General features: G+C 40.1%; 1 protein-coding gene across 1 annotated transcript; it reads right to left on the bottom strand.

The window, feature by feature from the left end:
• Nucleotides 1–18,587: 18,587 nt before the first annotated feature.
• Nucleotides 18,588–21,484, bottom strand: LOC125540807 (2-oxoglutarate-dependent dioxygenase 11-like). Its single transcript, XM_048704361.2, has 4 exons — nucleotides 21,107–21,484; nucleotides 19,961–20,208; nucleotides 19,044–19,365; nucleotides 18,588–18,833 (listed from the first exon to the last, which is right to left on the bottom strand). The coding sequence occupies exons 1-4, from the start codon at nucleotides 21,479–21,481 to the stop codon at nucleotides 18,588–18,590; spliced, it is 1,191 nt and encodes a 396-aa protein (XP_048560318.2). The 5' UTR covers nucleotides 21,482–21,484.
• Between the last annotated feature and the right edge of the window lie 4,780 nt (nucleotides 21,485–26,264).

Below are 26,264 nucleotides of genomic sequence, written 5' to 3'. Positions count from 1 at the left end.
GCCGTCCAGGCTACTTATATAGAGTGCAAGATTGTTAGTGCTCGCAACTTGCAGTAATCTTTTTTCTTGGATCTGATCGAGCTCAATGATTCCTCGATCGGCTCGTCTGAGGTTCTCCGATCCATGCAGTTGGACGCACCGATCAATGCTAAAACATGGCCGGCGGCTAACGGCCGAATTTTACGGGGATAGAATACTTTTGCAGCCCACATGCATGACATCAGTGTCCCCTCCAACTCTAAACGGCCTGGTTTACAGTGTTTCAAACGGCAGCAGAAATGCAGTACAGACCACGTCTGCACGCCGGCCCGGATTACAGTGTAAACAAAATGAGATGGAACGGACGTACATAACCCCGGCTTGGAACATCAAAGTGAATGGCAGAGGGCGAAGTTGGAGCGAGCAAATAACCTATGGGTCGGTTCGATTCAGAGTTTCAGACGAACGCATTTGGAGCATACGGCGATTACACCCACGACACTAGGACGCGCGGGCGTGAAGAGAGGATTTTCTACCATGCACCGAACCTCCCGTGCATGCATGCATGCATCACATTTTTTTATGAGCCTGTCTATGCATCAGTGGACGAGACTTCGGCTGACGTCATGCATGCATGTGTAGGCGCTGTATGTTTTCCTTGGTCTCGTTCGTGGTCAGTCCATGCTAGGCTAGAATCGGTGTTCCTTTTCTTTTTCTTTTTTTTTTCTTGCTATAAGCCCACAAGTGTGGTCGCTCAGGGGCTAATCGCGGTGTCCTGCATGCTGGATCCTCTACTATTCTATGTTCTCTCCGAAAGCGTGCCAATCCCTATGTTGTGCGGAGCTGACCATCTTCTAGGATTCAGCCCCTTTTTCTTTCTTTGCTCCTTCGCAGAGTAATGCCTTCTCTTCCGGTCCATTTTCCTACCCTTTATTTATCTATTTTTAATACATTTTCAAAAATATTTTGTATTGTTGATATAAAATGAAAATAAATAAAAATAGAAAATCAAACTTGCACAAGTAGCAGTCGCGTTGCACCCCTTGCAGTTAACGACGGCTTGCGATACAACCAGTTGCAACGCTAGTGATGGACATGCAACTGGCCAGTATCCTTGCCGCCTCAGTTACTTGCAACTGGCCATCATCCCCCCCCCCCCTCCAGTTGCAATCGTGTTGTACTCCTTGCAGTTCCAGTCGGGTTGCGACACATGCAATTGCAACTCTAGTAATGGACATGCAACTGGCTAACATTCATCTCCCCTTCACTTGCAGTCATGTTGTACCCCTTGCAGCTGTAGGAGGGTTGCGACACATGCAGTTGCCACTCTTTTTTTTTGAATATGTACTGCAAGGCAACAGCCTCACAGCTCTTTATTGAAAACAACAAAGTAACACAGTCCTGTTACAAGTCAAATACAAGAAAAAAAGAAGAAGACAAAAATACTTACAACCCAAGCAAGGTAGAACACACTAACTAAGGGAGGTTAGAGATCCAGGTTAGAAGGCTATCCTTGTATTTACATTTTATCCTATGAGAAAGAAGAGTTATGTCATGGATAAAGTTGTGCCTCCAGGCTCTGAAAGAAGGTCTCTCATTGCTGAAAACCTTGCCATTCCTCAAGAACCAAATGTTCCAAGCTGCTGTAAAGACCACTTCAGTGAAGAAAAGATGCCCAAAATCCTTCCTAGCCTTTACAGCCATGTTGTAGGTTGTCATCCCAGGCTGGGGATCCCAGTGAATCTGCAAGTAATTCCAGACTCTAACACTAAAATTACAAGAGAAGAACAAATGTGCACAGTCTTCATGGATGAAATATGGACATAGGACACAAGTATGATCCTCCACATGCCAATGCCTCCTCTGTAACATGTCTCTGGTGTTTAAACGATCCCTCAGCAGAAGCCATCCAAACATTTTGATTTTCAAGGTGCATGAAGATTTCCAAATCCATTGGAAAATTGGATCTACAACAATATGTTGATGCTCATGCACATAAAAGGATTTAGGTCTGAAGCAGCCTTTATGAAAAGGCCATATCCATGTATCATGATTTCCAGAGCAAGTATAAGCATTTGTTAATTGTTGGAAACATTCAAATTCAGCAAAGGCTTGTGTAGAGAGGGGCAGATGCAAATTTGACAGAAACTCCTGGGAAAGCACATCAGACACTGAAAGTTGTTCATCAATAACAAAAGAGAAGAGCCTGGGAAATTTTTCACTGAGGCAAGAACCCTTAAGCTCAACCACCCATCTGTCAGTCGAAAAGAGAATAGACCTGCCATCTCCCAACAATGGATTAGCCAGATGACAATATTTATGAGCCAATTTGAACACATCACGCCACCAAAAGGACCCACAGAGGCTGGTAGTATGAGGGACAGAGCTACCATAATAGGCATTCCAGATGAGACCAACCCAGGGGATGTCATGATGATTATAAAACTTGTGCAAGAACTTCATAAGTAAGGCCTCATTCTGCACCCTGAGGTTTAGCACACCAAGACCCCCTTTATTTTTTGGTAGGCATACCAAGTCCCAAGCGGCCAAAGATTGTCTTGGGGTATCAGAGTTCCCTCTCCATAGGCATTGTCTCTGGATCCTTTCAATTTGTTTCAGAATTCCAGGTGGGATGACAAGTGTGCACAGGAAATATATGGGCATTGAAGTTAAAACAGACTGGAGCAACTGCAACCTACTACCTTGGTTTAGAAAGCATGAAGTGGTAGACAATCTTCTTTCAATCATATGCACAAGAGGCATGAGATCTTGAATTGAGGGCCTGGTAGTCCCCATGGGCAGACCCAAATAAGTAAAAGGCATGACTCCCACACTGCATCCAAGAATTGAGGCCGACCTGTTAGCTTCATCAGTTGACATGTTCATAGGCACCATAAGGGATTTTGCAAAATTCACAGATAATCCTGTTGTAGCAGCAAAAACATCAAGCATGTCTTTAAGAGCAAGCAGCTGATGATCAATAGCAGGCAACACAATTAGTGTATCATCAGTATACTGAACTATGGGAAAATCCTGGCTGTGAGAAGGGATTGGGAGAGTCAAAATTCCTTTACTGCACATATCATTCACTACAGACTGAAGCAGGTCAGCAGCAAGGACAAAAAGTAGAGGTGACATTGGGTCTCCTTGTATAACTCCCCTCTTACATTTAAAATGGTTGCCAGGTACACCATTAAGAAGCACAGAAGATGAGCCAGATGACAGAATAGATTGCATCCAAGAAATCCATTTGTCATTAAAACCCTTGTATCTTAAAATTCTAAGAATGGCATCATGCTCAATAGTGTCAAAGGCCTTAGTAAAATCCAATTTCAGCAAGACAATTGGTCTTTTTGAAGCTTCACACTGGTGGATGTACTCAAAACACCAAGCTAGACAATCCTGAATAGACCTGGATTTAATAAATCCATATTGGTTTTTATGAATACAGGAAAGAATAACTTTCTGCAGCCTGTTTGCCAGAAGTTTAGTGAGAAATTTCAAGCAGGTATTTGTCAAAGAGATTGGCCTTTAGTCATTCAAACCCTCAGGTGAAAGCTTTTTTGGGGATCAAGGTTATGATAGAACTGTTGATACACTCCAGATCAAGGTGTCCCTCGGAAAACTCTTTGACCAATTGATGAAATCATCCTTAATTATGTGCCAACACTTCTTAAGAAAAAGACCAGTGAAACCATCTGGCCCAGGAGCTCTGTCAGGAGGCATCTCTTTAATAACACAATCATTTTCCTGCTCAGAAAAAGGCTTGGTCAAATCATCAAGTCCCTGAACCTTCTTGATAATATTTGGCATATCAAAACCCATTTGGGTATTATTAGTGCATCCCATCCTCTGTTTGAACTCCTGCAAAAATAGTCCAGCAATTGATGCATGATCAGAGGTCACTTGCCCATTATCAGAAGTTATACTGGAAATAGAGTTATTCCTATATCTCTCAGTGGCCATGGCATGGAAAATTTTAGTATTTTCCTCTCCCACTTTAATGCTCCTAATAGTACACCTCTGCTTCCAGTAAATGTATTGCAATCTTAGAGTTTCCTCCAAATGCAAGTTAACAATTTTCCTGAAAGTTTCCTCTGGCCCAGACAAAGGCCTCAACTCCTCTAGGCCATCCAAACAAAGTATGACTTTGTTGCAGTTGGAGATTAGAGCCTTAACCTTAGAGAGACTAATGTGCCAATGTTTGAGTGCCTACCCGAGAGCTTTAAATTTTGCAGAGATAACAGTAGCAGAAGATCTCTTATGAACTGGCCTACTCCAAGAGTCACTGACACAATCAAGAAAACCAGGCAAATTAGTCCAGTAATTTTCAAATCTAAAAAGTTTGGCCTTGGGAATAGAAGTTTTGATTTGCACCACACAGGGCACATGATCTGAAGCAGTTCTGGCTAGAGGTAAGACCATAGTGTTAGGATAAGAACATGTCCATGAGGGAGTTGTAAAGAACCAATCAATCTGTTCAAGCAAAGGAACAGTTTGCATATTTGTCCATGTATACTTTCTGCCCTTGAGAGGTAGCTCGATTAAGCCCAGGTGCCCAATAACCTCATTAAAAATAAACATGTCATTAATGTCACCACTGTTGGATAACGTAGTAATTCAAAAAAATTCCTACGCACACGCAAGATCATGGTGATGCATAGCAACGAGAGGGGGAGAGTGTGATCTACGTACCCTTGTAGATCGACAACGGAAGCGTTAACTTGGTTGATGTAGTCGTACGTCTCCACGGCCCGACCGATCAAGCACCGAAACTACGGCACCTCCGAGTTCTAGCACACGTTCAGCTCGATGACGATCCCCGGACTCCGATCCAGCAAAGTGTCGGGGAAGAGTTCCATCAGCACGACGGCGTGGTGATGATCTTGATGTACTACCGTCGCAGGGCTTCGCCTAAGCACCGCTACAATATTATCGAGGACTATGGTGGAAGGGGGCACCGCACACGGCTAAGAATATGATCACGTGGATCAACTTGTGTCTATGGGGTGCCTCTTGCCTCCGTATATAAAGGATCCAAGGGGGGGTGCGGCCGGCCCTAGTAGGAGGCGCGCAGGAGGAGTCCTACTCCTACCGGGAGTAGGACTCCCCTCCCTTTCCTTGTCCAAGTAGGAGAGGGGGAAGGAAGGGAGAGAGGAGAGGGGGGCGCCGCCCCTCCCTCCTTGTCCAATTCGGACTAGGGGGAGAGGGGGCGCGCGGCCTGCCCTGGCAGCCCCTCCTCTTCTCCACTTTAGGCCCATGAGGCCCATTAACCCCCCGGGGGGGTTCCGGTAACCCCCCGGTGCTCCGGTTTTATCCGAAACTTCCCCGGAACACTTTCGGTGTCCGAATATAGCCGTCCAATATATCAATATTTATGTCTCGACCATTTCGAGACTCCTCGTCATGTCCGTGATCACATCCGGGACTCCGAACTAACTTCGGTACATCAAAACTCATAAACTCATAATATAACTGTCATCGAAACCTTAAGCGTGCGGACCCTACGGGTTCGAGAACAATGTAGACATGACCGAGACACGTCTCCGGTCAATAACCAATAGCGGAACCTAGATGCTCATATTGGCTCCTACATATTCTACGAAGATCTTTATCGGTCAGACCGCATAACAACATACGTTGTTCCCTTTGTCATCGGTATGTTACTTGCCCGAGATTCGATCGTCGGTATCTCTATACCTAGTTCAATCTCGTTACCGGCAAGTCTCTTTACTCGTTGCGTAATACATCATCTCGCAAATAACTCATTAGTTGCAATGCTTGCAAGGCTTATGTGATGTGTATTACCGAGAGGGCCCAAAGATACCTCTCCGACAATCGGAGTGACAAATCCTAATCTCGAAATACGCCAACCCAACATGTACCTTTGGAGACACCTGTAGAGTACCTTTATAATCACCCATTTACGTTGTGATGTTTGGTAGCACACAAAGTGTTCCTCCGGCAAACGGGAGTTGCATAATCTCATAGTCATAGGAACATGTATAAGTCATGAAGAAAGCAATAGCAACATACTAAACGATCGGGTGCTAAGCTAATGGAATGGGTCATGTCAATCAGATCATTCACCTAATGATGTGATCCCGTTAATCAAATAACAACTCTTTGTTCATGGTTAGGAAACATAACCATCTTTGATTAACGAGCTAGTCAAGTAGAGGCATACTAGTGACACTCTGTTTGTCTATGTATTCACACATGTATTATGTTTCCGGTTAATACAATTCTAGCATGAATAATAAACATTTATCATGATATAAGGAAATAAATAATAACTTTATTATTTCCTCCTTCAGTCTCCCACTTGCACTAGAGTCAATAATCTAGTTCACATCACCATGTGATTTAACACTAATAGTTCACATCTTTATGTGATTAGTTCACATCTTCATGTGACCAACACCCAAAGGGTTTACTAGATTCAGTAATCTAGTTCACATCGCTATGCGATTAACACCCAAAGAGTACTAAGGTGTGATCATGTTTTGCTTGTGAGAGAAGTTTAGTCAACGGGTCTGCCACATTCAGATCCGTATGTATTTTGCAAATTTCTATGTCAACAATGCTCTGCACAGAGCTAGTCTAGCTAATTGCTCCCAGTTTCAATATGTATCCAGATTGAGACTTAGAGTCATCTGGATTAGTGTCAAAACTTGCATCGACGTAACCCTTTACGACGAACCTTTTTGTCACCTCCATAATCGAGAAACATATCCTTATTCCACTAAGGATAATTTTGACCGCTGTCCAGTGATCTACTCCTAGATCACTATTGTACTACCTTGCCAAAATCAGTGTAGGGTATACAATAGATCTGGTACATAGCATGGCATACTTTATAGAACCTATGGCTGAGGCATAGGGAATGACTTCCATTCTCTTTCTATCTTCTGTCGTGGTCGGGTTTTGAGTCTTACTCAATTTCACACCTTGTAACACAGACAAGAACTCTTTCTTTGACTGTTCTATTTTGAACTACTTCAAAATCTTGTCAAGATATGTACTCATTGAAAAAAAACTTATCAAGCGTCTTGATCTATCTCTATAGATCTTGATGTTCAATATGTCAGCAGCTTCACCGAGGTCTTTCTTTGGAAAATTCCTTTCAAACACTCCTTTATGCTTTGCAGAATAATTCTACATTATTTCCAATCAACAATATGTCATTCACATATACTTATCATAAATGTTGTAGTGCTCCCACTCACTTTCTTGTAAATACAGGCTTCATCGCAAGTCTGTATAAAACTATATGCTTTGATCAACTTATCAAAGCGTATATTCCAACTCCGAGATGCTTGCACCAGTCCATAGATGGATCGCTGGAGCTTGCATATTTTGTTAGCACCTTTAGGATTGACAAAACCTTCTGGTTGTATCATATACAACTCTTCTTTAATAAATCTATTAAGGAATGCAGTTTTGTTTATCCATTGGCCAGATTTCAAAAAATGCGGCAATTGCTAACATGATTCGGACAGACTTAAGCATAGATACGAGTGAGAAACTCTCATCGTAGTCAACACCTTGAACTTGTCGAAAACCTTTTGCGACAATTCTAGCTTTGTAGATAGTAACACTACTATCAGCATCCGTCTTCCTCTTGAAGATCCATTTATTCTCAATTGCTTGCCGATCATCGGGCAAGTCAACCAAAGTCCATACTTTGTTCTCATACATGGATCCCATCTCAGATTTCATGGCCTCAAGCCATTTTGTGGAATTTGGGCTCACCATCGCTTCTTCATAGTTCGTAGGTTCGTCATGGTCAAGTAGCATGACCTCCAGAACAGGACTACCGTACCACTCTGGTGCGGATCTCACTCTGGTTTACCTACGAGATTCGGTAGTAACTTGATCTGAAGTTATATGATCATCATCATTAGCTTCCTCACTAATTGGTGTAGTAGTCACAGGAACAGATTTCTGTGATGAACTACTTTCCAATAAGGGAGAAGGTACAATTACCTTATCAAGTTCTACTTTCCTCCCACTCACTTCTTTCGAGAGAACCTCCTCTAGAAAGGATCCATTCTTAGCAACGAATGTCTTGCCTTTGGATCGGTGATAGAAGGTGTACCCAACAGTAACTTTTTGGGTATCCTATGAAGACACACTTTTCCGATTTGGGTTTGAGCTTATCACGATGAAACTTTTTCACATAAGCATTGCAACCCCAAACTTTGAGAAACAACAACTTTGGTTTCTTGCCAAACCACAATTCATACGGTGTCGTCTCAACAGATTTAGATGGTGCCCTTTTAACGTGAATGCAGCTGTCTCTAATGCATAACCTCAAAACGATAGTGGTAGATCGGTAAGAGACATCATAGATTGCACTATATCCAATAAAGTACGGTTATGACGTTCGGACACACCATTATGCTGTGGTGTTCCATGTGGCATGAGTTTGTGAAACTATTCCACATTGTTTTAATTGAAGACCAAACTCGTAACTCAAATATTTGTCTCCACGATCAGATCGTAGAAACTTTATTTTCTTGTCACGATGATTTTCCACTTCACTCTAAAATTCTTTGAACTTTTCAAATGTTTCAGACTTATGTTTCATCAAGTAGATATACCCATATCTGCTCAAATCATCTGTGAAGTTCAGAAAATAATGATACTTGCCGTCAGCCTTAACACTCATCGGACCGCATACATCAGTATGTATTATTTCCAATAAGTCAGTTGCTCGCTCCGGAGAACGGAGTCTTAGTCATCTTGCCCATGAGGCATGGTTCACAAGCATCAAGTGATTCCAAAATCCCATCAGCATGGAGTTTCTTCATGCGCTTTACACCAATATGACCTAAACGACAGTGCTACAACTAAGTTGCACTATCATTATTAACTTTGCATCTTTTGGTTTCAATATTATGATTATGTGTATCACTACGATCGAGATCCAACGAACTATTTTCATTGGGTGTGTAACCATATAAGGTTTTATTCATGTAAACGGAACAACAATTTATTCTCTTACTTAAATGAATAACCGTATTACAATAAACATGATCAAATCATATTCATGCTCAACGCAAACACCAAATAACACTTATTCAGGTTTGACACTAATCCCGAAAGTATAGGGAGTGTGCGATGATGATCATATCAATCTTGGAACCACTTCCAACACACATCGTCACTTCACCCTTAACTAGTCTCTGTTTATTCTGCAACTCCCGTTTCGAGTTACTAATCTTAGCAACTGAACTAGTATCAAATACTGAGGGGTTGCTATAAACACTAGTAAAGTACACATCAATAACATGTATATCAAATATACTTATGTTCACTTTGCCATCCTTCTTATCTGCCAATCACTTGGGGTAGTTCCGCTTCCAGTGACCAGTCCCTTTGCAGTAGAAACACTTAGTCTCAGGCTTAGGACCAGATTTGGGCTTCTTCACTTGAGCAGCAACTTGCTTGCTGTTCTTCTTGAAGTTCCCCTTCTTCCCTCTGCCCTTTTCTTGAAACTAGTGGTCTTGTCTACCATCAACATTTGATGTTTTTCTCGATTTCTACCTTCGTCAATTTCCGCATTACGAAGAGCTTGGGAATCGTTTCCGTTATCCCTTGCATATCATAGTTCATCACGAAGTTCTACTAACTTGGTGATGGTGAGTAGAGAATTCTGTCAATCACTATCTTATTTAGAAGATTAACTCCCACTTGATTCAAGCGATTGTAGTACTCAGACAATCTGGGCACATGCTCACTAGTTGAGCGATTCTCCTCCATCTTTTAGCTATAGAACTTGTTGGAGACTTCATATCTCTCAACTCGGGTATTTGCTTGAAATATTAACTTCAACTCCTGGAACATCTCATATGCTCCATGACGTTCAAAACGTCTTTGAAGTCCCGATTCTAAGCCATTAAGCATGGTGCACTAAACTATCAAGTAGTCATCATATTGAGCTAGTCAAACGTTCATAACGTCTGCATCTGCTCCTGCAATAGGTACGTCACCTAGCGGTGCATCAAGGACATAATTCTTCTGTGCAGCAATGAGGATAAACCTCAGATCACGGATCCAATCTGCATCATTGCTACTAACATCTTTCAACACAATTTTATCTAGGAACATATCAAAATAAACACAGGGAAGCAACAACGCGAGCTATTGATCTGCAAAATACTACCAGGACTAAGTTCATGATAAATTTAAGTTCAATTAATCATATTACTTAAGAACTCCCACTTAGATAGACATCCCTCTAATCCTCTAAGTGATTACATGATCCAAATCAACTAAACCATGTCCGATCATCACGTGAGATGGAGTAGTTTCATTAGTGAACATCGCTATGTTGATCATATCTGCTATATGATTCACGCTCGACCTTTCGGTCTCCGTGTTCCGAGGCCATATCTGTATATGCTTGGCTCATCAAGTATAACCTGAGTATTCTGCGTGTGCAACTGTTTTGCACCCGTTGTATTTGAACGTAGAGCCTATCACACCCGAACGTAGAACGGTGCATACTCAGGGAGAACACTTCTTGATAATTAGTGAGAGATCATCTTATAATGCTACCGTCAATCAAAGCAAGATAAGATGCATAAAAGATAAACATCACATGCAATCAATATAAGTGATATGATATGGCCACCATCATCTTGTGCTTGTGATCTCCATCTTCGAAGCACTGTCATGATCACCATCGTCACCGGCGCGACACCTTGATCTCCATCGTAGCATCGTTGTCGTCTCGCCAATCTTATGCTTCCACGACTATCGCTACCGCTTAGTGATAAAGTAAAGCATTACAGCGCGATTGCATTGCATACAATAAAGCGACAACCATATGGCTCCTGCCAGTTGCCGATAACTCGGTTACAAAACATGATCATCTCATACAATAAAGTTTAGCATCATGTCTTGACCATATCACATCACAACATGCCCTGCAAAAACAAGTTAGACGTCCTCTACTTTGTTGTTGCAAGTTTTACGTGGCTGCTACGGGCTTAAGCAAGAACCAATCTTACCTACGCATCAAAACCACAACGATAGTTTGTCAAGTTGATGCTGTTTTAACCTTCGCAAGGACCGGGCGTAGCCACACTCGGTTCAACTAAAGTTGGAGAAACTGTCACCCGCTAGGCACCTTTGTGCAAAGCACGTCGGGAGAACCGGTCTCGCGTAAGCGTACGCGTAATGTCGGTCCGGGCCGCTTCGTCCAACAATACCGCCGAACCAAAGTATGACATGCCGGTAAGCAGTATGACTTACATCGCCCACAACTCACTTGTGTTCTACTCGTGCATATAACATCAACACATAAAACCTAGGCTCGGATACCACTGTTGGATAACGTAGTAATTTCAAAAAATTCCTACGCACATGCAAGATCATGGTGATGCATAGCAACGAGAGGGGGAGAGTGTGATCTACGTACCCTTGTAGATCGACAACGGAAGCGTTAACTTGGTTGATGTAGTCGTACGTCTCCATGGCCCGACCGATCAAGCACCGAAACTACGGCACCTCCGAGTTCTAGCACACGTTCAGCTCGATGACGATCCCCGGACTCCGATCCAGCAAAGTGTCGGGGAAGAGTTCCGTAAGCACGACGGCGTGGTGACGATCTTGATGTACTACCGTCGCAGGGCTTTGCCTAAGCACCGCTACAATATTATCAAGGACTATGGTGGAAGGGGGCACCGCACATGGCTAAGAATATGATCACGTGGATCAACTTGTGTCTATGGGGTGCCTCTTGCCTCCGTATATAAAGGATCCAAGGGGGGGTGCGGCCGGCCCTAGTAGGAGGCGCGCAGGAGGAGTCCTACTCCTACCGGGAGTAGGACTCCCCTCCCTTTCCTTGTCCAAGTAGGAGAGGGGGAAGGAAGGGAGAGAGGAGAGGGGGGCGCCGCCCCTCCCTCCTTGTCCAATTCGGACTAGGGGGAGAGGGGGCGTGCGGCCTGCCCTGGCAGCCCCTCCTCTTCTCCACTTTAGGCCCATGAGGCCCATTAACCCCCCGGGGGGTTCCGGTAACCCCCCGGTGCTCCGGTTTTATCCGAAACTTCCCCGGAACACTTCCGGTGTCCGAATATAGCCGTCCAATATATCAATCTTTATGTCTCGACCATTTCGAGACTCCTCGTCATGTCTGTGATCACATCCAGGACTCCGAACTAACTTCGGTACATCAAAACTCATAAACTCATAATATAACTGTCATCGAAACCTTAAGCGTGCGGACCCTACGGGTTCGAGAACAATGTAGACATGACCTTGACACGTCTCCGGTCAATAACCAATAGCGGAACCTGGATGCTCATATTGGCTCCTACATATTCTACGAAGATCTTTATCGGTCAGACCGCATAACAACATACGTTGTTCCCTTTGTCATCGGTATGTTACTTGCCCGAGATTCGATCGTCGGTATCTCAATACCTAGTTCAATCTCGTTACCGGCAAGTCTCTTTACTCGTTCCGTAATACATCATCTCGCAAATAACTCATTAGTTGCAATGCTTGCAAGGCTTATGTGATGTGTATTACCGAGAGGGCCCAGAGATACCTCTCCGAAAATCGGAGTGACAAATCCTAATCTCGAAATACGCCAACCCAACATGTACCTTTGGAGACACCTGTAGAGTACCTTTATAATCACCCATTTATGTTGTGACGTTTGGTAGCACACAAAGTGTTCCTCCGGCAAACGGGAGTTGCATAATCTCATAGTCATAGGAACATGTATAAGTCATGAAGAAAGCAATAGCAACATACTAAACGATCGGGTGCTAAGCTAATGGAATGGGTCATGTCAATCAGATCATTCACCTAATGATGTGATCCCGTTAATCAAATAACAACTCTTTGTTCATGGTTAGGAAACATAACCATCTTTGATTAACGAGCTAGTCAAGTAGAGGCATACTAGTGACACTCTGTTTGTCTATGTATTCACACATGTATTATGTTTCCGGTTAATACAATTCTAGCATGAATAATAAACATTTATCATGATATAAGGAAATAAATAATAACTTTATTATTGCCTCTAGGGCATATTTCCTTCAACCACCTGGTTTGTTCCTATTGTCCATCGTGCGCATGAATTGAAATCACCCAATAACAGCCAGTTAGCATCATCAGGGATAATTAGATCATGCAACCAATTAATAAAATTATCCCTAGCTGGGTTTTGACAGGGTCCATAGACTGTGACCAGTGTCCAGGTTTGAGAATTATGAGCAGAAGTGAACTCCACCACAATACCAAAACTATTGGACTCAATCAATTTACCAGCAAACATAGCAGTATTCCATACTACCAACAACCCACCCGAAGCTCCAGACGACGGCACATGAATAAATTGATCAAAACGTCGTGGACAACACTTGCGAATGAAACGCTGATCAATGATCTCACATTTTGTTTCTTGGAGGCAAGCAATGGAACAGGCACTTTCATCGATTTTCTGATGAACTGCACGCTGTCTGTCATCCGAATTCAGCCCACGCACATTCCAGCATAGTACTTTCCAATCTCTAACATCATACTGATTCATTACAGACCATAATAAAGCAACAACAAAAGACTGCCACATAATGACAGTACAAGTTCAGCCAAGTGATAGCATAAAAGTTCAGATAAAGCCTAAAATATAAGAGCAGATAGATGGTTTTCACAAGGGTTAACCATAAACCCCACCATTTGAAAAATTCAGCTATCATTAGAGCTAGAAGAATCAGAAGAAGTCTTGCAAGAAGAAGCCTCAAGCTTTCTCCTTAGTGAGCTTCTCAGGTCCAATGCCGAGGCGAAGGCCAACCTGCTGCAGCACATTGATTGGCGTGGGCGGTGGGACAACTCTAGTGATAGACATGCAACTAGTCGACATCCCTCTTCTTCCAGTTGCAGTCATGTTCACTAGTAGAAAACAGGGCTTTCGTTCGGCCCAGATAAGCCCATTAGTCCCGGTTCAATCATGAACCGGGACTAATGTGAGCATTGGTTCTGGTTCGTGCGGCTAAAGGCATTAGTCCCAGTTCAAACGAGCCCTTTAGTCCCGGTTTGAGGATGCGATGCCCTTTAGTCCCGGTTCGTATCTCAAACCGGGACTAAAGATTAGACCATTAGTCCCGGTTCAGACACGAACCCGGACTAAAGGGTACAATGCCCTTTAGTCCCTGTTCGTGTCTCAAACCGGGACTAAAGATCCCATTTTCAAACTCTGCCCCCCCCCTGATCGCATTTTCAGTTTTGTAAAAACAAAAGAAAATGATAAAAACTTAAAAAAATAAAATTCTTCGAGGTGCAGTTATATTACTACATCTGCTAGTTAGGAAAATTAAAAAACTTAAATTTGGACATGTTTTGCAAAAAAGTGTCATGAAAACGTAAAACGGATATAACTTTTGCATACGATGTCGAAAAAAAACGTATAATATATCAAAATGTTCAGCATGAAAATCCGCATCCGATTTTGACCGCCTACGGCCTGTTTGCAAATTTTTAGAATCCTCAAAATCTAAAAGGAAAAAAGTTATGCTCAAATTTCAGTTTTTTTTGAATTTTGGTTAAATCAGGTCAAACTTTGGTCAAACTACTTATTCAAGAAGTATTAGTGTTACTAAATAATTATTCAAGAATATTAGTGTTACTAAATAATTATTGCAGTTTTTTTGAATTTTGGTCAAATCTAGTTAAACTGTGGTCAAAGTATGGTCAAACTACTTATTCAAGAAATATTAGTGTTACTACATAATCATTCAAGAATATTAGTGTTACTAAATAATTATTTCAATTTTTTGAATTTTGGTCAGATCTGGTCAAACTATAGTCAAACTACTTATTTAAGAAATATTAGTGTTACTAAATAATTATTGTTTTTTAGAATAATAGTTTCAAACTCAAACAGTGAAACGTGTGACTTCATGCTCAAGCTAAACTCCTGAGGGTTAATAGGATTGGCATCTTACTATTGTCAGGAAAACAATAAGTGCAGACTTGGAAACGAGGGGGAATAGAACCTGGAAGTTAAGCGTGCTCAGGCTGGAGTAGTGAGAGGATGGGTGACTGGCCGGGAAGTTAGATGATTTGGAATGATGAATGATGATTAGAGATTAGAGGTTAAATGGAGCAGTGATGAGGGGTGTTTAGAGATTAAATTGGAAAATAATTCAGAAATTTGAAAAACAAAAAAATTCAAATTTAAAAAAATCAAAAAAAATCGTAAAAATACGTTCAGTCCCGGTTGGTAACGGTTGGTGTTACCAACCGGGACTAAAGGTGGAGCTCCAGACAATGGCCATGTGGACGGCCTTTAGTCCCGGTTCGTGTAAAAACCAGGACTAAAGGGGGAGGCTTTAGTAACGACCCTTTAGTCCCAGTTCCAGAACCGGGACAAATGGCCCTTTTTCTACTAGTGGTTGTACCCCTTGCAGTTGCAGCCGGGTTGCGACACATGCAATTGCAACTCTAGTAATGGACATGCAACTGGCCAACCATCCCTCCCCTTCAAGTTGTTGTCGTGTTGTACCCCTTGCAGTGTAGACAGGTTGCGACACGTGTAGTTGCAATTCCAGTGATGACATGCAAGTGGCCTACATCCCGTCCAATTGCAGTCGTGTTGTACTCCTTGTAATTGTAGATGGGGTTGCAACAAGTGCTATTGCTGGTTGCGCACGGATATTCACAACTTAAGTCATATACACAAAAGGCAATGCAACATGATGTATACAAAGATTAACAAAATATAGAGGAAAAATAAAAATAAAAATAAATTATCAGAAAAAGGAAAATAACTAAAAAGTTAATGATACAAAAAAAGGAAAAAACAAACATAGACAAAAGAGTGAAATAAAAAATAAAAAATGGCAGCCAACAAAAAAAAGGCCACAACCCCTGGCCAGCCCCCACGCAAACCCTAGACCCGACAGAAAAAACGAAGAGAGCAGCCCAGCAGCCCAATCCCAAACTTCGTACGCAGGCTGTTCACACGAAAGCAGCAAACAAATGTAACGATCTGTTTGGTCGACTGAGACTTGGACCCCTCTTTTATTGTTGTGTGGGGCCGCTGCTATAGTGTTTTCTCTCTCTCCTAACATACATTTACATGATATTCTCTACTGACTAAGTTTCATTCAAATAATAGATGCCTAATGCATGTTAAAATAAAAGTTTGATTTACATTCTGTTTGCACATTTGTATTTTTTCTGACAAGGTCTTTAAAACAAGACCGATATTGAATATATTTTCAGAAGTTAATATTTTGACAACTAAATCACCATGGTTCAAACTTGTTCCATACAAATATATTAATTCCATGTGAAAGAATTAATAATGTTTCATTGTGTTTCGCAAAAAAGAATCTTATTATTTCACTATGGTTACCCTTGTTCGGTTGCATTTCATAATGTTGCATTGTGTGCCAATGAGTATCAAGCTGATTCTTAGTAATCTAAAAGTTTGTAAATATTAATAGATTTTATTGGAACAAAACTTTGAACTTATCTAATTTCTAACAAAACATAGGATATTTATGTGTACTTTTATAGTGTTTCACCACGTTTCATAATTTAAATTTTAAAATTTATTGAAATATAAAGCGGTCTCATTTCAAAGGTCCCATCGTCAAAAACACAAATATGAAAATGGGTCATAAATTATACTTTTGGTTCAAAATATAAAATAGATTCAAACTCGGAAATAAAATGAAAAAGCATGGGATGGTGGAGCATAGGTGGAACAGTGCGCTTGCATGTGGTGAGAGAAAGATCTACCTACTGTGAGAAGTATAAATGCATGGCATTGGATCTCCAAGCAAAACCAACACGCATGCATGCACGGTGGGAGGTGAGCTTTTCTCCGCGGGCGTGCCCATGCCAAATCAACCCCTATGGTTTTCAGAGTGGGTTCATGCAATTCAACCACGGCTAACAGATTGAAATTCTCGGCATCATTTATTTTCCTTTTGAGAATATGCCCTTTCAGCTTTTTTTTCATGGGTGTTGCATTTCTGTACCAATGCAAGTCCAGAACTATGAGCCCAACCCTAGGCTCCATATTGTCATGAAGTCTAGCCAGGTCTAAACCCGACTAGCTCCGGACAAGCACAACTCAAATTTGAAATGTGTAGGTGATAGGTTAGGAGAAGAGGATGGAGGATAAGAAGCGGGTCACGTCTATAATAGTAGCCAACTCCTAATGTCCGAGGAAAGTGGCCAAACCCCTAGGTGTAGCCACTCGTCTCCCCATCTACCTCACCATGCGCGACAGGTTGTGGCCTCCACCACAAGCTATTCACCCTAGATCTCTTTGATGAAGCACAAGGGTACCGCTTCCCATCGTCAAAAGGTTGTCGGACCAGCCAGTCTTTGGAGCGCCTAACTGACAAGCACGAGTGTGCCACACACTCACTCAAGATCGGGATGAGGAGAAGCATTGCCGCAACCATCTAGAGAAACCACACAAGTTCTCTCCAGGAGCAAGGATGATGGGAAAGAAGTGGCAACATTTGGTTGGTTTGGGTGTCACCGAAGTTACTCCAGGGAGCAACATGGTGGTTGAGATGGGAATGGTTGAAATATTGGTTACTGCAAAGTGCAAACTCTATTGTTAATTGGTTTGAAGTTTGTATCCAAAATTGGCAGAAAGTTGCAAAAACAGCCCAAACTTTCGGATGGCTAGGCAAAATGATTCCCAAGATATTCACAAACCTATACCAAATTGCTAAAAGTTTTATAATTTCATTTAAAGATCAAACTTTCTAAAAAAACAGGTGAGGCGTAATAATAATTGAGATTGAAATGAGTTGAGCAACTCCCATAATCAATGATGTGTGGGTTGTCTGTCAACTTTGACTTCCCATGTTGCTACGATACCCAAAATATACATGTTTTTGTTATGTGTAAAGTATATTCCAAAACATATTATCATGTTCATCGGTGAAAATACATGTATATCTAGACGATGCAGCCATTTTTATACCCAAAATATCAAATTTCACACGTTGCTACGTTAAAAAATCCACCAAGAAAAGGAATAGCCAACTTATCTTTGGAATGGGAGAAAACAAAGGTAACTGATGAAGTGACTCGGTCATGAAAGTTGTGAGTTATGACTCTAGCACGGGGAAAATAGAGGTGGCAAGCACAACGAATGCAAACACCTATTCGGGGTATATAACAGTAGGAGAAATCCTCTTTTATGACAATGATTGAAGTTTGAATTCACACTATTTCTGTTATCTTTCAAATGTCATGCCAACAAATAGTTAGCCTACACAGGTTTAGAAGTACTAGCAGGCTTACATGTGGTTGCGCCTCTCATGTCAAGGGATTCACTTGCAAGCAAATAATCATGAATGCATCTTGAAAAGAAAAATCATCAGCAACATCTAGCAGAACCAGAGTAGTAGAAGAATTTTAGAATACATATATATTATGGAAAAATGAATTGAGAGATTCAAAGGAAGTAACAAACATCTCACTGATTACTCCCAATGATAAATATATCTGCTTATTACATTGAGGATGAAACTTCCCTCAAAAGAGTAAAGGAAGCATCAAAATTCATTTGATGATAAATTATCTAGTAGATGAAGTAAAGAAAATAAGCCTTATATTTGGGATAACTTAGCATAATCAAGGGTTCTCTTTCCATCTCGTTTGCTTGACAAATAAATTCTTGCATACTCTTCTACTCTGATTGTCTTGTATAACACCTTCTCCTTGGTACTGCCCAAAACTGGTGAAATTATTCCATCGTACTTTGGAACTTGAAATGCTGATATAGATAGTCGCTCCTTCTTGGCATTTATGGTGACCCTGTGCTCAATGCTCTTATACTTCCCATTTGTCATAATCTGTAACCAATGATGAATTTTAGTTAAATAAAATACCAAATTCCTCCCTTATACAAGGTGAAAATTGTTTGAAACTAGTGTAATATGTTCATACTGTTTATGAAACATCTCCCACTACACTACTCAATTATCACTCAGGTCAATAAAACACTCCCAACTCAAAATTGTTTGTGTTTCATTTGTAATGCAAAATTAGGTTTAACACCATACCTCAAGAAAGTCACCCACATTTACCAATAATGCATCACCCCGTGGTTTTACTGGGATCCATGCACAATGCCTTCTAATTTGTAGGCCTTGAACTGCATTCACTTCTAGCAGGATAGTGAGAAAAGATCCATCAGAATGCGGTGAGAAGCCTAAAACCTTTTCGGGAGTGGTTGTGCATGGAGGGTAGTAGTTCATTCTCAGAAATTGGCCCACATGCTTGTCTTCCATTAATTCAGGATCAACATCTATTGTTTTGGCAATAAAGGTGGCAAGAGAATGAGTGAATTTCATCAACTCGGAAGAGTACTCTTCGATAGAATTCCTGGGATTAAAACAAGAATAATGTATTTGTTACTGTTAGATATTGGTACAAATTAAAATTCTTACAAACTTTTAGTGACCACACTTGGCATTCATTTTTTTAGGGGATATCATTTGCTAGTGTAAAGTATAAATAGAACGTTCAAAGCACATTATATTGTTTGTTTAGCCATTGGCATACTTGTACTTTGTTGGGCGCACAATGAACACTTACAAATCAATTGATAGATATTTATACAAAATATTACCCTGTAAAAGTAGTTCATTTTATTTTGTAGAAAAGTTTGATGTCATATTTCAGTAAATTGCTCAAGATATATGTTTGATCAAGAAATTATTGAATTCAACTGAATGTCCCACTCACAAACATGCAAATTATGGCAATGAAAGCACCATGTCCGCTTCATTTAAAACGTGGCATGTTCTTTCTTAACCAAATGATTACGTGTGACTAACTAGAATCTTTAAGAATCCAACTTTGATTCAACTCTCGTGACGGCCATATTTAAATAATTTTCTTAATTTAATGCTTTGATCAGAAGGAAATAGTTTTAATGCCATATAGAAATAAGATGTTTCAAACACACAAATCTAACCTGAAATTAGGAGGCTGGTTTGGCCAGTAACTCATGTCACGGGCCTGAGGTGGCTGTGAAAAAAGGCCAAACATGTCTGACCAGTCTAGCTTTTGATCATCCGAGAGAACAAATGATTGACCATAACCTTGAAGGTCTCCTACTCGTTGCGCATATGTATTCTTAACTTCAAGGGGGAGTTGAAAGAACTTCTGAATGTCGTGCTTCATACCCGTGATGACCTCAACTGGTATTCCATGATTTACAACCTATAGATTGTAGAGGTTAGATAAGTAGTCTTGCTGTACATATGGAATTCTGTTTTTAGCAATGGAATGGTTGCATCTAGAAATAAATCTCTAGAAAATTAAGTACACTGTTCAAATTAGAAAAGTTTAATAAATCCACAAACTGTCAAACACAATCAAAGTTGTGTGACCACTAAAATGATGGCGATTTCATGCATGTGACAGCTCCATAAGCATAACAGAGAAACAAAATAAAAAAACTTAAGATAATAAAAATAAAAAATATAGAAAAACTAAAGGGAAGAAAGTCCGAAAATTATAAAAATAAAGACAATAGAATATCTAAAATATGGTAAGTAATACATAATTAAAAATCTAAATATTATAAGTTATTGATGATAATAGAAAATTGTAATATTGAAAATTCTAAAGATGGAAATAAATAAAACACCCGAAGAATTCAATAAATCTCTCCTTGTAACTTTTTGTGCGAGATCTCCTAGTAATTCAATAAATTACTCTCCTGGTAATTTATGAACAGTCATAGCTATCACCATATTTTAGTTGTTCAGTACTGTTACTGCATTATTTGTGAGTTATGTTGATTCCCATTTTGGGGGATATTGATGTGACTTTACCTTCTAAAAATTCTGAAACACTTTAACATTGTCTAATTCCTTGTTTTATATTTTCTACCTTCTTTCATTTTGGACCAACTTATTTTATTTTTCTTAAATTATTTACTATTTATACTTATGTAACTTTCCTTGATGACACAACGAAACCATTGGCAGCTATAATATTTTCTCCAAAAAAGAAGACATACTAAAAAATTTAGACTGCTTGGTTAATACGAGAGGTTGCTTTACAATATATATAAAGTAGGGGAAACCCTTTGTCGTCGAATACGAGACCGCACCTGGAAGAAGCCCCAGTCCTCACAGGCAAATCTGAGCTTGGCGGCCTCGGCTTCCACGGACTCGGCGTCCAGGAGCTTGGCGAGGTCGATCACCGGAACCTCATCGGAGTGCTCGGCGAGAACCGTGTCCCCGTCGACGCCCGGCTGGATGTACCGTTGGATGGTGTCGGCCGTCAGCTCGGCGGCCGACCCCGCCAGAGCCTGGACGTTCCTGACAGGGAGCGACGTTCCAGACTGCGACCATCTGCCCTCGCTGGCGCTGCTGCCACCACTCCTCGTCTCCACCTCCATGATCACTAGCAAGTTACTTCTCTGCCACACGTCTACACTGCACACTCTACTCCAGTTACTCTGCCTGCTTATCTGACCAGGCATTGAGCCGTCCAGTCTATTTATAGTACTATAAGATTGTTAGTTCTCGCAACTTGCTGACTAAAAGTTTTTCCTGGATCAAGCTGAATGATTCCTCGATCGGCTCTTCCGAGGTCCTCTGATCCATGCAGTTGGACGCACCGATCCATGCTGAAGCATGGCCGGCGGCTAACGGCCGAATTTTGCGGGGATAGAATACTTTTGCACCCCACATGCATGACATCATCAGTGTCCCCTCCAACTGTAAACCGGCCTAGTTTATAGTGTTTCAGACGAACGCATTCGGAGCATACGCGCACAACCAGGGGCGTGCCCATGCCGATGCAACGAGCAATGCTACATCAACGGACTGGTTACGGGATTTTATGGGGCTGGGAATACGTAGCAGTTTTTAGTTGGCCCACTCCTGAAAATCAGGGGGCGGAGGGTTAGTATTATGGGATAGGTCCGTACTATTTCATCCGTTGATGTAGCATTTTTGCGATGCAACCCCTGTGGAGTGGGTTCATGCAATTCAATCACGGTTAACAGATTGGACTTCTCGGCATCATTTTTTTTATTTTGAGAATCAGTCCTCTCAGCACTTTTTTTTTACGAGTGCTGATTTTCTGTACCAATGCGAGTTGCCGCCAGACTATATTTGGCCCATTTGCGAGACGGGAGTATGTCTCGCCTTCAGCTATCCCACTAATAGGCCAGCCTAGCTTGTGGTTTTTTTACGTGCACCGGAAAATATCGTTCTTCTTTTGCGCACTGTTTTTTTTTGTTTGGTGCGCGCACTGGTTTTATTCTATTCTCTTTTTTTTCAGTTTTGTTTTTTCTGCAAGGGTTCTCTATTTTTATTTTATCCTTTTTTCATTTCTCTTCTCTCCTCTCTACGGTCTTTACCTGTTTTCTTTGGTTTCTTATATTTATGTTAATTTAAAAATGCATGTCAACTTTTCAATACATGTTGTTATGCATACACGTATAATATAGTTTTAAATACACACTGAATGTTTTTCAGAAACATGTTTGGAACATTCCCATAGAATGAATGTTTTACCTTTTAAATAAACATTGAATATATTTTTGAATGGTATGGAATATTTTTTTCAAATTTCATGAACATTTTTCTACATTGTAAAAACTTTTTATAAATGTCACAAACATTGTTTTGAAACACATCATTTTTTTTATAAATGTCATGAATTGTTTTTTTAATGGTGTAAAACATTTACAGTGTATAAATAATTTTTAAATGTGACGAAAATTTATGAATAGTCCAAAACAAATTGGCGGGGGGGGGGGGTACCAATTTTGTCATTAGTTTTGTCATATTACTCAGTTGTGCCACTGGAAATTTTAACTACTCAAAGATGTCACCATTTTATTTAGTTGTGTTAAAAATGACCCTCTGCAATGTTACTGTCCAGTCAAAAGCCATTGACTGAGGTGAAGTGACCAAAATATCCCTGGACCCCACTTGTCAGCATCCTCTCTATAGCTCATTGTAACCTATGAGTGCTAGTTTTCAGCACACATAAAATAAAATTAGAAGGAAAAATAGCTTTGCACGCGGGTGATCGAATCCCTGTGTGTTGTTATTTTTTTTTCTAATTTAGTTCTCTGGGTGCTGACAACTAGAGCCCACGGGTTATAAGGGAGCGCTAACAAGTGGGGTACAAGCATATTTCGATCACTCAACCGGGTCAATGGCATTTTGACCGAATGCTAACGGTGATGAGTGGCCTTTAAGCGCATACGCTTAACGGAAGAATGGCATTCTTGAGTAGTTTAACCTTCTAGTGGCAAAATTGACTAGTGTGACAAAACTAGTGGCAAAACTTATAAAAATCCCTTTTTCTAAACCATGCAAACATTTTTTTTACTTTGTATAAACAATTATTTACATGGCTTAGAATTATGTATACATAAAAGATACTATTGTGTATACATAAGTTTTTTGTACATTTCATGAACATTTTCCAATGCTATATGAATAGTCTGAAAAAAACTACTAAGTTTAAAAAATATGCGCCTCCAATTAAAAAGTGTTCATAATGTAAATATTGTTCAGCAGTTTTCAAAAAAAAAATTGTGCACTACAAAAACATGTTTGTGACCTTCTACAAATATTTTTATGACATTTATAAAAAATTCAGTAAAATAAAAAAGTTCGCATTATTCATGAAAATATCCATACCTTTAAGTTTTTGTCATGACATAAGGTTTATGTGATTTTAAACAAATACTTTAATACCTCACTATAAATTTTCATGCAATTCTAAAAATACTTTGTGTAATTTTCCGAACATGTTCATGTGATATAAATAAATTTTGATGACATTCAAAATATTCATAACACAAACAAATATCCGCACATTTCAGAAAAACATTTCTGCATTTTTGAAAATAAATCAACGTGTGTATAAAATGTTCACCGTGTATTTTAAGAAATGATCTATGTGCATTTGAAAAATCTAAACACGCATTCAGATAAGTGTTAACATGTAATAAAAATGTTAAACATATATCTAAAAAATGTTCAACCTGTATATAAAAAAATGTTCAGCGTGTATTCAAAAAATAGGTATGTATTGAAATAGAAAAATAAAAAATCCAAAAAAAGAAAAGGGAAAAGAAAAAATGAAATGGAATAGATATAATAAAATAAAACCAACGAAAAAGTAGATAAAACCCTGAAGAAAAAACAGTCGAACATTCCAAAATCGAGGGAAATGTTTATAAAACCACTGCGACCCTACCCGAACCAATGCTATTGAGCTCTATAGGTGAGTCGCGCTTCTATCTCGCATTAAGCGAGACATAGCACCACGCTTTTTCTTTGTCTTCTGCCGATGCATACATGGGAAATCACACTCGCTTATTTGCTTGCTGCTTCCAATCGTACATGAAAGAAAACAAAATGCGATCGTTGACTCCTGACTACGAAAACGAATAGCCTGAGGGAAAAAAAATCAGCTAACAAGTTTTGTTGACAAATTTAGAAAATGAATTGTCTTTTTTTTGTCGGAATAGGACATGTGTTGTTGCAAAAGAATATGTTTGCTAATTTATTTATTTTTACAGAATTTAAAAGGCAATCAAGATATTTTTAAAATATCTCATGAATAAAGTTTAGAAAATTACAAATAAAATATAAAATGGAAAAATAATAAAAAGGAATAAAAAGCTAGACACAAAACCTGAAGAAAAAGAAAGGGAGGATAAACGACAAAACCATAAAAGTGTCAAAGAGATCAATTGGAAAAAAAGTAAAGTCAAAAGAAAAACAACTGACATGTTAGAAAACCGGTAGAGAAAAATGTATGATACTAAATTGCATGAAAATTGGAAGAAATATAGCCCAGTGTGAGGCAAAGTAAAGATAATTGGGGCAAGGCTCAAACGATGTCGTGGTGTGCCATTTTTACCACAAAAAACTACTATTCTTCATATAAGCGAAGAATGGAAAATTCGTATCGATGCGTGAATTCGGTAATCCCTATTTGACCATGTGGCATTAAACTATCCTTGTAACTCACATCCCCACACACAACTTCGATCCGTCCAGTTCAAATGTTCATCCATTTTCTTTCCCTTTTTTCTTGTTTGCTTATTGTGTTGTATTTCTCTTAAATTATTATTTTTTAGCTTCCTTTCGATCTTTTTACTTTTCCTTGACTTAAGTTTTTGTTTTTACTTAATTTTAGACTAGGACATTCTTTTTATACTATATGAATATACATTCATACACATGTGAAGATATTTTCTAATGAAATATATACACTTTTTTATAAAACAATATGTTTTTGTATACACAATTATTTTTCAAATACACAGTGAACATTTTGTTTCACCTAAATATCTTTTTCTCATCTAGTACATGAATATACATTTTTGTAATGTACAATTCTTTTTTTTCATGCGCGTAATGTACAGTTCTCTCTTTCTTGAAACTTCCTTTTGACAATACTTTTAACCTATTAAGAAAAAAAATTATAAAAATAAAAAAGGCATGGACTTTAGTGGACTGAGCCATGGGCCGGTCGGTCCATGTACAGTCTCTCTAGGCATCACGTTGATAATTTGACGGAGCGAGCCGACATCAAGCAACGGAGTTTGGGCAGCTAAAGAGCTATCATACATGAAAGATGAAACCATAGACTATAGTAGTTCTTTTATTATCTGTAAAATTTTCCACGAGTTTAGGAGACTCGCAAAGTGAAGCATACTTTACGGTTACGGGTGGGCTGCCATGTTTCCCCGATGATCTTTTGTTCATTCCTATAAACATTGTGACGGGTTAAATAAAGCTTCACGAGATTGACTAAAAAATAATTAACAGAGCAAGCATCAAATAAAAGTATTGTGTTCGCTCAAAAAGAAGTCGTCGCCTCCAACGTAGCCAGCCGCCGCCTCCCCAAAACTAGGGTTCTTTGCCTCCCATCGGCGCCGGCACCGGTCCATCCCGTCTCCGGTGGCCTTAGGGCCATGGAGGCGGAGTGGATCTCGGCCCTTGCCGATGGGAGGGCTCCGCTTTCATATCTTTTTTCAAGCTTTGTTAGGGTTTGTGTCCTGCTCAGGACGGCAAGACGGCGACGGCTCCCTGAAGATGGAATAAAGGTCTCCCCGTCTAGTCCCCGTTCCGGTGATGTGTGTAGCATCATCGGTGGGCGTGTGGAGGTGTGTCTCCGGCGGATCTGTCTTTGGTGGATTTGCTCGGATCTGTTCGTTGTTCGTCTTCGTTCGTGTGTCTTCAGGTTGGATCCTTTTGATCTACATTCTTCATCTGCGGCGGTTG

This window comes from Triticum urartu, chromosome 2A (genome assembly GCF_056163025.1).
Source record: "Triticum urartu cultivar PI428250 chromosome 2A, HENAU_Tu73, whole genome shotgun sequence".
Taxonomy (NCBI): domain Eukaryota; kingdom Viridiplantae; phylum Streptophyta; class Magnoliopsida; order Poales; family Poaceae; genus Triticum; species Triticum urartu.
This window is presented reverse-complemented; position numbering and strand designations above follow the sequence as displayed.

Coding starts and splice junctions, on each gene's coding strand:
- LOC125540807 (XM_048704361.2), bottom strand. CDS start 21,481: ATGCCTGGTCAGATAAGCAGGCAGAGTAACTGGAGTAGAGTGTGCAGT. Junction 20,209..21,106: donor AGGACTGGGGCTTCTTCCAG/GTGCGGTCTCGT, acceptor TACAATCTATAG/GTTGTAAATCATGGAATACC. Junction 18,834..19,043: donor ATGTGGGTGACTTTCTTGAG/GTATGGTGTTAA, acceptor CATTGGTTACAG/ATTATGACAAATGGGAAGTA.